The 13583-nt window shown below is 34.4% G+C and overlaps 2 protein-coding genes across 2 annotated transcripts in view; one reads left to right on the forward strand and one right to left on the reverse strand.

The window, feature by feature from the left end:
* Window positions 1-1002: 1002 nt before the first annotated feature.
* On the reverse strand, window positions 1003-2984 carry LOC126970143 (E3 ubiquitin-protein ligase SIAH1A-like). The gene has a single exon (XM_050815893.1). The coding sequence runs from the start codon at window positions 2574-2576 to the stop codon at window positions 1734-1736; it is 843 nt and encodes a 280-aa protein (XP_050671850.1). The 5' UTR covers window positions 2577-2984; the 3' UTR covers window positions 1003-1733.
* Window positions 2985-12898: 9914 nt separating this feature from the next.
* The window catches only part of LOC126965591 (uncharacterized), a 63661-nt gene continuing 62976 nt past the window's right edge, over window positions 12899-13583 (forward strand). Inside the window, exon 1 of the mRNA XM_050809229.1 lies at window positions 12899-13099. The gene's annotated coding sequence lies outside the window, so the exon portion shown is untranslated. The remainder of the gene's footprint in view (window positions 13100-13583) is intronic.

A 13583-nucleotide genomic window follows, 5' to 3' on the forward strand; every position in this document is an offset into this window, starting at 1 on the left:
AAAGGTGTCCATATTCTTGAATATATACAGAAAAGTGCCAATATTTATGAATTTACTGCAAAAGAAACATTCCAGTCAAAATTTTTCAATAAGTCTCCCTACAACCAAGTTGATATAAAGCACAAACATCTTTTCTGTAGTATAATATGTAAACGTTAGCAGCATGACCCCCATAGCAAGTTAGCATAGATCATAACCCTATGAAGGTAACTGAAATACTATCTGGCCATAGCAAAATTAGAATACTCTTAATCATTCCAACGGCATGGAGCTGAACTTACTTGCCTGAGCATTGAGAGGTGTCCCTTTTTGTCTAACACGACACATGTAAGTGTAGGTAAGTAAACTGCACATCATCTGGGTCAGAAGTCCTTTCAGACATAAATATAGGTGTAATTTTATTATGCTTTACAAGATCAGGAAACAACTATTGCAAAAAATGGTGCAGAGGCAAACATCTTAGCCTAATGTAACCTAACTACTACACCAGCCACCAATTTGATATGAACCTTTAGAAGCTTGTAAGAGGAAAGATTATGACATCTCACTATAGTGTATGCTTCTACGAACACCAAGGGATGCCCAATTATTAGAATATAACAAGAGGTGTCTCTTGACTGTCTGTGAAGTAAATATAGAAGGAAACTCCGCTCTAAGTAATTTAAATAAGTATGAATTAATAAATGTTATAGGCTGCAAGTTAATTGTAATGGAAGAGAGTGAGAAAGTTAAATTATTTACTAATTGTTGTTATTACATGTCCTTGTGAAAGATCTGATGCTCTAATTGGTTTCATAACAATGGTAAAAATATCATATGACAGTCAAAAATTAATATTGGTGCATTACTATCCAATGAAATAACTTTCAATACATCAATAGAAGTTTATTGAGACCATATTATAGCTCCATAAAGTTTAAAATATAATGATGAAGTTATTTTTTACAGTTCTCTATTTGTTCATTGTAGTATATATTAACATAGGTCCAATAACAATTCATGTTAAATTATCAAAATTATTTAATGGTAAAAATGTCATCAAAATTACAATGTACAGATTGGGACAGACAAGTAATTTCAACCTCTGTTACAGCCAATAATTACCAATTGATTTTTTTATGTCATATTAAAGATAGAGGATATTACATATCTTATCCAACTTATACCTAATGTTGCTGGACTTGCGGTTCCATTTATAAATCCAGTATCTAGTTCAGTCCTCAGTGGGCCAGCACTGAGTTTCTGTTTGCAATTCTACAATTCTTGTAGCTTTATTTATGAGTTTTGGTGTTGCTAACTTAAATTATGTTTCATAAAATCAACTTCACAATTTTTTTCACTTACATTGAAGGTGTAGGATTATGCAACAAACACAGATTAGTTTTCAGTTGATTTGTTCAAACACTACAATATTTGTTCGTGACTTGGATTTGAACAAATCCTATGTGATATTAGTACTGCTACCACCACACTATGGGACATATATATTTCATTCTACTTAGCACTAAATTGAACACATTTACAAATTGAGAAAAATAATATTTTTGGCTTTAAAATTAGATTATTTTGATTCAAATTATATTGACTTACTTATTCATATCTATCACAAAAGTCATAATAGTTAACAGTGAATGTCCAAATCCGATACAATATTAGAAGTGATCACATCAGGGTCATTAATGGCCACTGCTAGCATAGTCTCTGCAACACTGATGCCGACATTGGAATGTGGATTAGGCAATTGATATAGTTACATTGATTCCGAGGTTTCCATTATCAGCAAATAGCTGGGCGAGAGATGTGTCAAAAACTAGGCAGTCAGAGTTCATGATGGCTGATGACACTCCTTCGTGAATAGAGCGAGGCATGGCTTCCCAAGTCAAACGCCTCCTGTGACCATTCAGCTCAAGTCTATATGCAAAGTTCTCTGCTTCCTTACGAGATCCTATGAGCTGAACAATGGCAAAAAACTGCTGGTGTCCATCAAATTTTTCTTGCTTTTCAAGTACTAACATAAAATGGTGATTAAAACAGGACTGCATCATTACCCAGTCCACAGCCCCAGGCAGGTTGATGTCTGTAGCTAAGAACACAATATCTTCACCTTGCAGTGTTGTTATACTTTTGTGAGACATCATCAGGTGAGGCATAACTTGGTCCAGTCCACCTTGCCACTTGCACGATGCTCCCGGGCAAGGGCATGAGTAAGGTCTAAATTCACAGGCTTCTTCATGTTCAGCCTTCTCCGTATGAACCAGTGTTACAGTACATCCTGTGCCAGAATGTTTGCAGGGAAACATTACATTGCTGGCGACTTTTTCCATGGCTAGATTGCGTATGTTGCCGAGCGGACCGCGGCATGTCGGACAACATGATAGCTTGGGGCGGCAGCTCGAGCAGACGAGGTGTCCACTCTGGCATTGCAGGATCGGTGGCAGCACGTAGTCGAAGCACACTGGACACTCGAACAGCGAGGCAAGGTCCGCAGACATCGCGGTTGGGACGCTGACGAGCGCGGCCACGGGAACAGCACAACTGGAACTGTTGGCTCCGCGTCTCTTGTTGTTTGTGCTCATGTCACCGACACGCGCATCAGAGAATACGTCGATCGCTCTAATCTCGATCAACTTATTTCTTAACGGTACTCAAAACAGATTATCAAATCATTTGTAACCTTCAACGGTCCACTTTTTCTGTAAGATTGATTTATTGTAATAAGATTCCATCACAACTTGGAGAGGTCAATGTTTTCGTTTCAATAAACAAATTAATAGTGTAATCTGCATGTCCTTAAGGAATTGGAGATAAGCTAGGATAATTAAGAAGCAACTTTATTTATATTGCAATTATTGCTCTAGTTAAAAAATGCAGTTCCGATGGCAGTCACCTGAATTTGTACTTGCGTTGCTGGGTGGTTGCAATTAGGAAATACTAAATAGCAATTGCAACTTCGCAAGCAGACACTAGACAGCTCTATAGCTAATCGAAAATCAAAATATGTCAATAACAATAGGTAATTTTTTTTTATTACCATGGTTTACGGTCCTGGCTTCAAGCTCTTAAGGATATTATAATAGTTCCACACAGCCAACACACTGTTTTGACATTCAATGAAATATTCTAGTACATTCAATGACGTTCTATACATATATACAATGCACGTCATACAAAATCAAAGCCAAAATATGGCACATGCCACAAATGACACCTTATTAATCTTCGATTGCTATGTCTATACATTTCTGCGTTTACTCCAGTTGAATAAAATATTATTGGTCAAGAGGCAGCAATGTAAACACTATTTTAGTTTCTGCTGTATATTTTGAATATAGAACCCGATTTGGACAGTCACATCAGTGGAGTAGCAGTTAGGTATTTTTTTAAACCCAGATAAAAAAGAGGGTTGCTATAACTTTTACGTTCTTCAGTCTCTCACTATTTTCCGATCAAGATCTGTTCAGTTGGAGGTTTTTACCAAAAATCACACTCATATTATAAAGGGGAAAGTTTGTATGATTATTTATTGTGTTTATATTTGTTGCTTCTTTACGTTCTAAAGGGATTTGGATTTAATAAGTTAAGATAACCTTTAATGAGAGAAGAGAAACTAATACTCAAATATAGTATTTTTATTTATATAAAATAATAAGTTAAACTGGTTATTGTTAAGTTCCTTGAATTAAATAAAAGTTGTCTTTTAGACTTAGATATCTTTTCCAGGGTATCTTTTTGGTATATGTAGTGTAAGCGGAAAGCAACATAATTATATTTATATGACAGCTGTTGCCAATTTTAAATGTGGTTAAATCCAAAAAACTTGAATCCTTTTGTGGTGAAATATAAATATGCTTATTTGGTTTGTAAATTTCTTCATATCTACCTCTTACCACCAACTGGCGCCAATTCTCTTTCATTATATCGTGTACGGGAAAGCTGAAAAGTATTAGCTTTTACATATCTGCGATGTAAATAAGTATCAATTATCACCAGGTCATAACGTTCATAACCATTAACACGTTATCACCAACGCTACTTCCGTGATAACGTGTAAATAGCACTAGTGTGTAAGTGTTCACTTTCTTGTAAGCTGTTGACATTACACAAAATACAATATTGCTAATCATCGTTCACTAGGTCTTTAAAAAATGTATGAATGTATGACACCGACTCCAAAAATAACAATAATCGTTATTAGAATTAGATTTACTATTGAGATTGTATAAAAAAACGAAATTATTTTTATACTTTTTAGTGATATTACATCTATTGTTTGGAATAGTGTTTTTGAAGTCATTTGTTTTTTTGGGTAATTTTTATTTTTATTTTTAGTGAATCTGAACTACACTACCTAATAATTTGTCTAAATTTAAGTGGATCTACCAAATTTTACAAGACAATGTAAACGCATTGCAATTATATTGCAGACAGTTCTGCCACAGATCGCACCCTTACTGCAAGTCGTTAAGGAGATCCATTGATCATCATATTTTACTACGACAATTACTTGACCATAACGACGTTACGGTGGGTGACTCAAATATCCGGATAGCATAAAAAAGATTCGGCTTAGTATCGTTAATTTGCTCTTAAGAATTGAAGAGTTTCGTTACTTAGTCATGGATCTAAAAAGCAGAACCTAACCAAACTATCACCAATCTACCTTTAAAGTATATCCTTTCCAATAAAAGAAGAATAATCGAAATCGGTTGGCACGATATTGAGTTATTCATAAATTTGTTGCGCACATACTTATAGCAAATTTAAGACTTTTATGGTTTTATCATGGTTGCCACTGTCAGGACTGGACCAAATTGCAATGGGACCACACGGGAAGCACCAGCTTCCAAATAAAATTAAAAATAATTATCAAAATCAGTTCACCCAATCGAATGTTCTGACTTCTGAGGTAACAAACATAAAAAAAAACATACCGACGAATTGAGAACCTCCTCTTTTTTTAAAGTCGGTTAAAAAGAGGGACTCTATAGTTTTTCCGACTGTGTCCTTTCATCTGTCCCATTCTGACAAGCGGGTCTTGTCTGACTTGACAAATCCCCGTCAATAATTATACCATATATATAATGAAAAAATATTCGTTTTATTAAATTACTTACGCTTTTTGCATGTGAATCTTATATAAATAAAATATCCTTACCTATAATAAATCACACCATCTTTTTTTGAGTCGTTAATGTATTATTTAATTACTTTTTATATCACACTTAGGCTTGTTGATTGACACACAGCTGACACACGATGAAGCAGAAAAGTGTGCTTAAATTGGCTTTAAGAACACTTTTGCCGTTCCGTTATCAGACTGCGAATGATATGTCCATATGTATAGAACGTCTTTGAATATATTAATATCTTTAAACCCCTAGTTTACACCAAGAAACAAGTTAGATATTAGTTTTTACACAAAACTTGAAGAATACTTGTCAATGCATAATTATTTGTTCAAAACATGTATTGCAATTGTCTGAAACATACGTTCGTTCACACAGTGTTGCCAAGTACAAGTATAAAACACATCTGCGTTTACCTCGGCAGGTCTTAGGGCATGTGTGATCCAGTCTGATACATTGACAGCGTTCACACCAACATAAAACATGTTACGTGTCTTCAACAAGTATTCTTTATCATATTGAAATTAATATATAAAACTTATTTAACATAAGTTTTATACTGTAAAAAAGGCAAAAGGCATAAAAGGCATAAAAGGCATTTATTTTCTCAAAATGGATTCCTTTAGAATTCTTTTTGATGTCATTTCTTATACTACTAGATACTACTACCGCTTCGGAAACAAATGGCGCTCTGAGAGAGAAGAAGCGGCGCAAGAAGCTCTCCCAGCATTCTTTTTTTTTGCGCTCTTTTCAATAAAAATATACAATATTGTACAGTTGCTATAAAATAATCACAATCTAGTCCCAGGCTGTCCGATCATTTAGATATTCAGCAGTGGAATAATAGGATTTACGACAGAGCCATTTTTTTATAAAACATTTAAATTTATTTATAGACAATGCCTGAACAGTGGCTGGGACTTTATTGTAGAAGTGTATACATTTACCCTTAAAGCTATTATGTATCTTATGAAGCCTACTAGAATTAGTTACAAGCAATCCCTTATTTCTAGTGTTATAATGTAACCATGCATGATGGATAAAGTTGTATACTTTTACCGGACGGACCGCATTTTTTTCATTAGTTGAAAAGAAGAAGAAGAATGGAGTGGTCAAAGAAACAAACTTTATTAGCAATATTCATTTCGGCTTACATTATGATGTTCTTTCAACTGCTTTTTGCCTTTTTTACCCAATGCAAATACATTAAAGAAGAATATGAATCACAAATAGTAAGAAATGAACTGAATGAAAATGAAGCGCGTACGCCTTTTTTAAATGTCGGCAACGCTCCTGTGATCACTCTTGTTGTAAGAGAATGTGTGTGGCGGTGACCACTTATCACCAGGAAGTTATGTACTCGTTTGTCCTCCTATTCCATATATAAATAAAATAAAAAAGTGTGTGCGTGTAATCTTTATGCGCGATTGAAGTAAAACTTAATAATAATTAACTTTAGCAATAATTAACATATACATAAAAACATTATAATTGTATACATTAATTAAAAGCCGTGTTACCAACTAAGCACTCACGTACGACAAATAACTGAAGAGCTAGGAGCATTGTTAGATTAATTTTTCTCGGAAACGCTGACGATATAACCTCATCTTTTGAACAAAGTTGGCATTTCATTCTCTACCTAGAATAAAAAAAACTTTATAATTATATTATTTTTAAAAGTGAGATTTTATTTATTTTACAAAGAATTATAAAGTGTAAATGATACATCAAAGTACCTACTATCTTCTCGCCTCAATGGGGATACTGGCAACCCAAGCGCTGGCAGTTATTTCGGTCATTGGATCATCCTAGCTATGCAACGTGGAAATGCTGCCAGTATTCTCGGTACGCTTCCCCGTAGTGATAGTTAAAATTTTAGTAATCATAGTATTTGTAAATTAAGGTATAAGATTTGTTTTGTTTGAATAAATTTATTTTGTAGATGATGTAGAGTTATATTAATATTATTCATTAGAAAATAAACAAACTTTTTACAGGTTAAGTCATTATCAGGTTCTTGATTTTATCTTTTATTCCTATTTATTGATGAATGAGTAAAATATTCTCGGATTCCGCCATTTCAATTAACTGATATTATTTTCATTTTATTTTATACTTATAATTCATAAATGCCACTTGCACGTTTTAAATTTTCAATAATTGAAAAAAATAATTGAAAATAAGAAATTGAAGTTTAGATTATTAATTACCACATATCGTGTATGTTATGACGTTGTTGGCTGTATGGGCTCGAACCCTTTGCCTGTTCTTATAATGGATGAGGATAGCAAAAACTGGATGGTACAGAAATGTGATGCCATCTTCCCGTAACAGACTTCTGGTCGCGTTGCATTGTCGTCCAGTTTCGTCTAGTAATCGCGTCTAAAGAAGTTTTACTTCAATAATAAATACTAATGCCACGCATGGCTGGCTGTTTACGACTTGTCGATTAAAATTGATCACAGTAACTAAAGATTCGCTTTGCTTTTCTATCTTGCTGTATCTCCGTGTGAGATGTTCATCTGTTTGGCACGCTTAGTCTTTCTGTACGCTTCATGTTTTTCTTACTGTCCTTTGAAAGAAATTGTCTACTCATAGATCATATTACAATACTTAGGAGAGATTACAATACTTTTATTCTTCTCTTGAAGAACGGCATTAGGTGTCCGTCAAATCCTGTCGTTTAAAATTCTAAGAGGCTTCATGGATTGCTCTTGTTTGCTTACACAGATATCTTTGGTTGTCCCCAGACCTAATTATTATAGATTAAGTAATTATAGGCCATTTTATGTAATTAATACCAGGACCAATTTGGTTCAAAACGGCTTGCTGTCCAGTATGTGTCGAGGACACAACAACACTATCCCTGTCACGATACTATTACAGATTTTTTTTCTGATTCTTTAATTAAATAAACTAAAAGTAATTTGTGTTCAAATTTTTCGAAATAATTGTTAGACTTCCATATTTTTATTAATATTGAAACCGTAGGATTCATACCATTCATAACATACCGAGCGATATTGTTTTAAAGCAAGCTGTTTTTGTCTGAAATTGGATCTGCAGCTCTATATATAATATGAACGTGAATTATGGTCGTAACTAAGATGTAAACTCGTTGGCAAACCTCTTAAATAAATAAAATTACGCGTTTTTATTAATATACGTCTATGGATATTACTGAGTAACCTTTTTTCAAAGTGAACGCGGTATGTTCTTGTATCTACATTGCTGCTCCAGTTTCATAGTTTTTTTCTATTTAGTGTAGGTTCCTCAGTATCACCTCTTATTTTTTGCTGCTGTAACTTCCGACGACGGCAAATGACTGTGACTAAAGGACTGAGTCTGCATTTCAAGAAAATTCGAGGATCTCTGTTCTAGATATATAGAGAAATTCTGATCTAGTCTTCAATTCTGTGAACTTGCAGAGTGTTTTTAAATAAGAATTGTTTGTCTGGAATTATTTGCAAGTTGTTTAGGTTACGTCTGAGTCGGTTCGGCAACCCACAACACTTTCAAAAAAGTGTATGCTAGACTTCAATGGCAGCAAAATTATTGGTGTAGTGACCGGACCTCAGTATCCGGTAGTCTGTTATTTATTGGTGAAAAGAGACACAGCGTTTACAGCTTTTAGATTGAAGATCGCTTATATTTTTAAATGATATAAAGAGGTTAATGCGATCCTGTTGTTGATGTCTGCAGTAAGTTCGTCATTGAGGCAGCAGGTGGAGAGCGCGTCACTGTGTCGTTCTCATAGACACTAGACGAGGTACTGGAAGTGACGTAGCCACTTTAAGAACGTCGCCACACAGGGGACTTATCGACGATCAATGATTCGGTATTAAATCGGAACCTGGTGTTTTTCAGTATATTTAATTGCGGAAATTTCTACAACCTGCATGTACACCAACCAAATTATGGCATTCGTAATCAAATCAAATCAAAATCACTTTATTCATGTAGCTCAAGGGAATGGCACTTATGAATGTCAAAAGTTTTTTTTCCATATATATCTACCGCCACTTCGGAAAGGGTTGAACTTTAATGTGAAGAAGTGGCAAGAAATTCATTGTCACTCTTTTAAATCAACATTAATTACTGCTTCATCTTTATACAAATCATTTCAGTTACAATATATTATGTATAGTGATACAACAAAAATACTCAAACGTCAAATACTCAAAGTCTTACACGAGTAAGTCAAAAAACGTAAATGTAAATTATTACGTAAAAACAAGAGTTATTGAGTACAGTAGGTCATAGGTGCAACAGCCACACACACCGTTAATAAAAAAGGTATTTTGTAAGCACTTTCTTAGCGATTATAAAAAGTATGATAACTTTAATTTAAAAAAAATGAAGCAGTGTTTGTGATAACAGGATCATCCTGCGACCACAAGTAGCGCCCGACGACTTCAAGAACATGACGCATGAGTCGGCCATCGCCTCGAACATAGTTTAGGGAAAGAATGACCCGTCCCACGTCGCAGCCACAAACAGTAACATTTAAGCAAGCATGATGAAGCCTGTCACGAGAAGTCAACCAAATAACAAAAATAAGGATATTCATCTACATATTATGCAATACTCAATAAATACCTCTTACTTAAAATTTTACCATTTTGCTTAAATTTGTATAATTCATAATTATTAGCTAACACTGATTTAATTGCTGTTTTTAAATAAAATGTTTTTCGACCAGTTCAATGTGAGATTGTTATAAATTTATTGGCATTGCCACCATTGTACACACCATTACTGCACAAGTCCCTATATATTCTAAGAGTTGCAACTGTATGCAGTAATGTAATGCAATGTAGGAAATAGTCGTTTCACAAGGAATTAACACATTCAACTTTTCTATTACGTTCTTATTTAGAGTTGTATGATATAACTATAATCCTACAAGTGGAAACACTACTGACAGACAGCTGGGGTGGCCACACGCCGATCAAGGAAGGGTGCTTCATGATGCAACCGAAACACACAATTAGTGACCGGGACACCTTTTTTGTTCCAGGTTCCTGTTATATATATTTGTAATTAAAATAAGGGACGAGACGAGCAGGACGTTCAGCTGATGGTAATTGATACGCCATGCCCATTATAACGCAGTGCCGCTCAGGATTCTTGAAAAACCCAAAACCTCTGAGTGGCACTACAATAGCACTCGTCACTTTGAGACATAAATGTAAAGTCTCATTTGCTCAATCATTTCACTAGCGACCGAAACACAATAATGTCTACACATTACTGCTTCACGACAGAAATAGGCGCCGTTGTGGTAGGTGGTATGTGCCTGTGCAAAGGAGCCTCCCACTACGGTATATTATGAGACTGGTGTTATGGTAAGAGAAGACTTTATAGATAGGTAAAGTACCTATAGATATAGCTCGGCATGTTCCCGTGTTACTTGTGTGTAACTCTATTGTCTAGATTATTTACAAAACAATGTCACATGTACGTGCTGATCTTAGGAATTGTGAGCAGCTATAACATGTATTGATAATAATAATGCATCTGTGTACTTCCGAGGAGAACACTATAACTACAGAGGGAATATAATAAAAGGCTTATAGTGTCATTTTTAAGGCAAATCCTAGATATAAAAGCTGTAAGAATCTTTAGAATTTGAGCATGATTAAAGAAAAAGAAATTATAAATTATACGGATTTCATACATGCATATACTTAACACAAGGTAACTGAGAAAAGCCAGAATGGTGCCAAGTTAAACAAAAAAATTATATAGCTTGATATTAAACGTATACACATTGTAAGATCAATACAAAATATAATAAAAAAAACAATTATGCGGTTTTATGGAACCACAGTGAAAGTGAAACTTCTTTCCACATAATTACTAATATAAGCTTTTGTACCGAAATGATATATAATATATTTTTCATTTCTCATGCTCTGAAATTGCTTATTTGTGCACGATATAGGCTGCACAAAATCTATTTTTGTGCACAAGTGCACAAAAGGATCTACTCATAAATGTATCTATATTAAGGCAAAGAAAATGAGCCATACAGCAAAAAAATTCAGAGATAGAATTTCTTACTTTTTAATATTTTAATATTTACTTTAATTTATTTGCCTCATGTGTTTTTTAAGACATAAAAGAATCTGATAGTAATGTCGAGGATAAAAAGGTTTTGTGGACGAGTTATAAACGCTTTTCATTTCGATTGCGAGGAAATAAATTGCTCTCAGCTCTGGTGCTCCCTAGTTGTTCGAAGTAAATCCATCGAACAGCATTATATTACAAATATTGCTAAATAGATAAAATTAATTATTTATAACCATGTGTTGTCTTCAGTAAGGCAGTACGCGTGTAACCATTGATTGGTCCGGTCCTAGTTACCATTAAACATTTGTCTATAACCATTTCAGGACTGGTCCGAGTAACCATTTTAACCAATTAATAGTAGAAACGCGGATTTCTCTCACAACTCACAAGTAAAACCATTAATTATAGTTATTGAGCAAGTGTCATAGATTAGTTTAGTACCTTAAGTAAACTTTTACCATAAAACTAATATATATATCTACCCCTAAGTGCACCTCTTTTCACTAGTTCTACCTTGAACCAATTGATCACGTCCGATGCGGAGTTGCTCGAGTCGTCGGAGATCCAGTGCTCAGTATCGAATAGCTCGATCACTTGACGTGGGGCTTCATTGTGTGTCTTCTATAGCATTTATCACGGGCAGCATTCTAAAGAGCTGTTTGTCCTGATTTAGCCGCTAAATTGTAAAAAAAAAAAACAAATTCTCACCATCTGGATTCGTCCATGATGCGGTTTTTGAACGACTTTCTGCCATGTACATTAAAATTGTTTTTTTTTTTCATAATAAAGGTTCTTTATTTAAAAAAAAAAACAAATATAACTATATTTACAACTAGAAATTGCCCGTTGTAAGAATCATTGAGAGCAAAATTCAAAGAAATTAACATCTTGCTGTTGCTGCTTAACTGTTGCTTCTCAATATATTCTTGATAATGTAATGTATGTTCATAGGCACATACGTGAATTTGCTAGAAACTGTTATAACCATAATGTTAACACCAGCAACGGACATAAACTTATAATGCCTACTACTCGGCTAAGTCAAGTTATTAAGTCTTTTGTGTGGCGATGTATATGCTTTTACAACAAGATCCCAGAAAATGTTCAAAACAAAAGTACTTGTTACGTTATTCAAAAGAATTGTTAAAAAACTTTGTGTGGTAAAGGTTACATACATGACTTTCTTAATGATACCACAGATTGGGAATGGAGCGACCATCCTCAGGCTATGAATTATAAGTTTAATTGTACAATATTACTTTGTAAACATATTTTATAGATGAAAAAAAACCTGCTGAGTCTGTTTCGCCCATTCTTCTCAGATCTGAGGCATTCGTTTTGGAATGGGTGTTAGTTTTTGACTTTTCAATAAGTTATGTCACGTCCTATTTTGGATAAAAGTATTTGAATTTGAATTTATTCGCAACTAAAGGTTTCATCTCAATAAAAAGTTTAATATGAGAATAATCATTAAGAGAGAGTAATAGGGGTTGGCACCCCTAATTCAAGCCCTCAGCTACGCCTCGTGCCTACAAACGCTACACTTGTACATTACTGCTAACACGGCTCGGCTATCGCTAGAGTGAAGCCGCAAGTCAGACGCAACACGAGACACGAGTTTCGCGAGTCGAGATGCAACAGGCAACTGCTATTTGTACTGAAGTACTATTTAGTATTTAGTCTGTGCGAGAACCTCCGTTGAGTCGAATGTGCTTCCAGTTCTTATTTCGGCGCGAAAATAACTCTAATTCGTGTACAATCTAATATTTTAAAATATTTATCATTTAAACTATAGATAGTGTTTGGAAAGTGTTGCTAACACGTGAAATTCGTTTTTAAATATAAGTGTACTTTGTGTTCTATATAGTGATACTCTAGGATCTTATTTTATTGCGGTGAGTAAAATATTTACACCTTACCTAGGTGTAAATATTATTATTATCCTGCTGGGATGTGATTGTTTATAGGAATTTCAGTCTTATTTTATCTACGCAGCAATATTGCAGTGGCCTTTGTTTTTTTCAATAAAAAATTTGTGAAAATAATAATGTAAATAAATTTTCTCCCGCTTGTCTTGCGTGTCGTGGCTTCAGGCTGGCTTCTAGTCGCTGTTCTCTGGTATCTTCTGGGCTGCAACGTGGGCATACGTACATACTTACTAAATAAAAAGTGTATTTCTTTAAATGAAGTTATTTATGACGTATTTAAATATACTACTAACTAGATCTCCTTCAAACCAATTTTCGGTAGAAGTTTGCATGGTATAATGGACATTACATATTTTTTTAGTTTTATCATTCTCTTATTTTAGAAGTTACAGGGAGGGGGGGGGGACATTTTACCACTTGGGAAGTGTATCTCTCGCGTTAAGTTTACAAA

The sequence above is a fragment of the Leptidea sinapis genome, chromosome 1 (assembly GCF_905404315.1).
Source record: "Leptidea sinapis chromosome 1, ilLepSina1.1, whole genome shotgun sequence".
In the NCBI taxonomy this organism is placed as follows: domain Eukaryota; kingdom Metazoa; phylum Arthropoda; class Insecta; order Lepidoptera; family Pieridae; genus Leptidea; species Leptidea sinapis.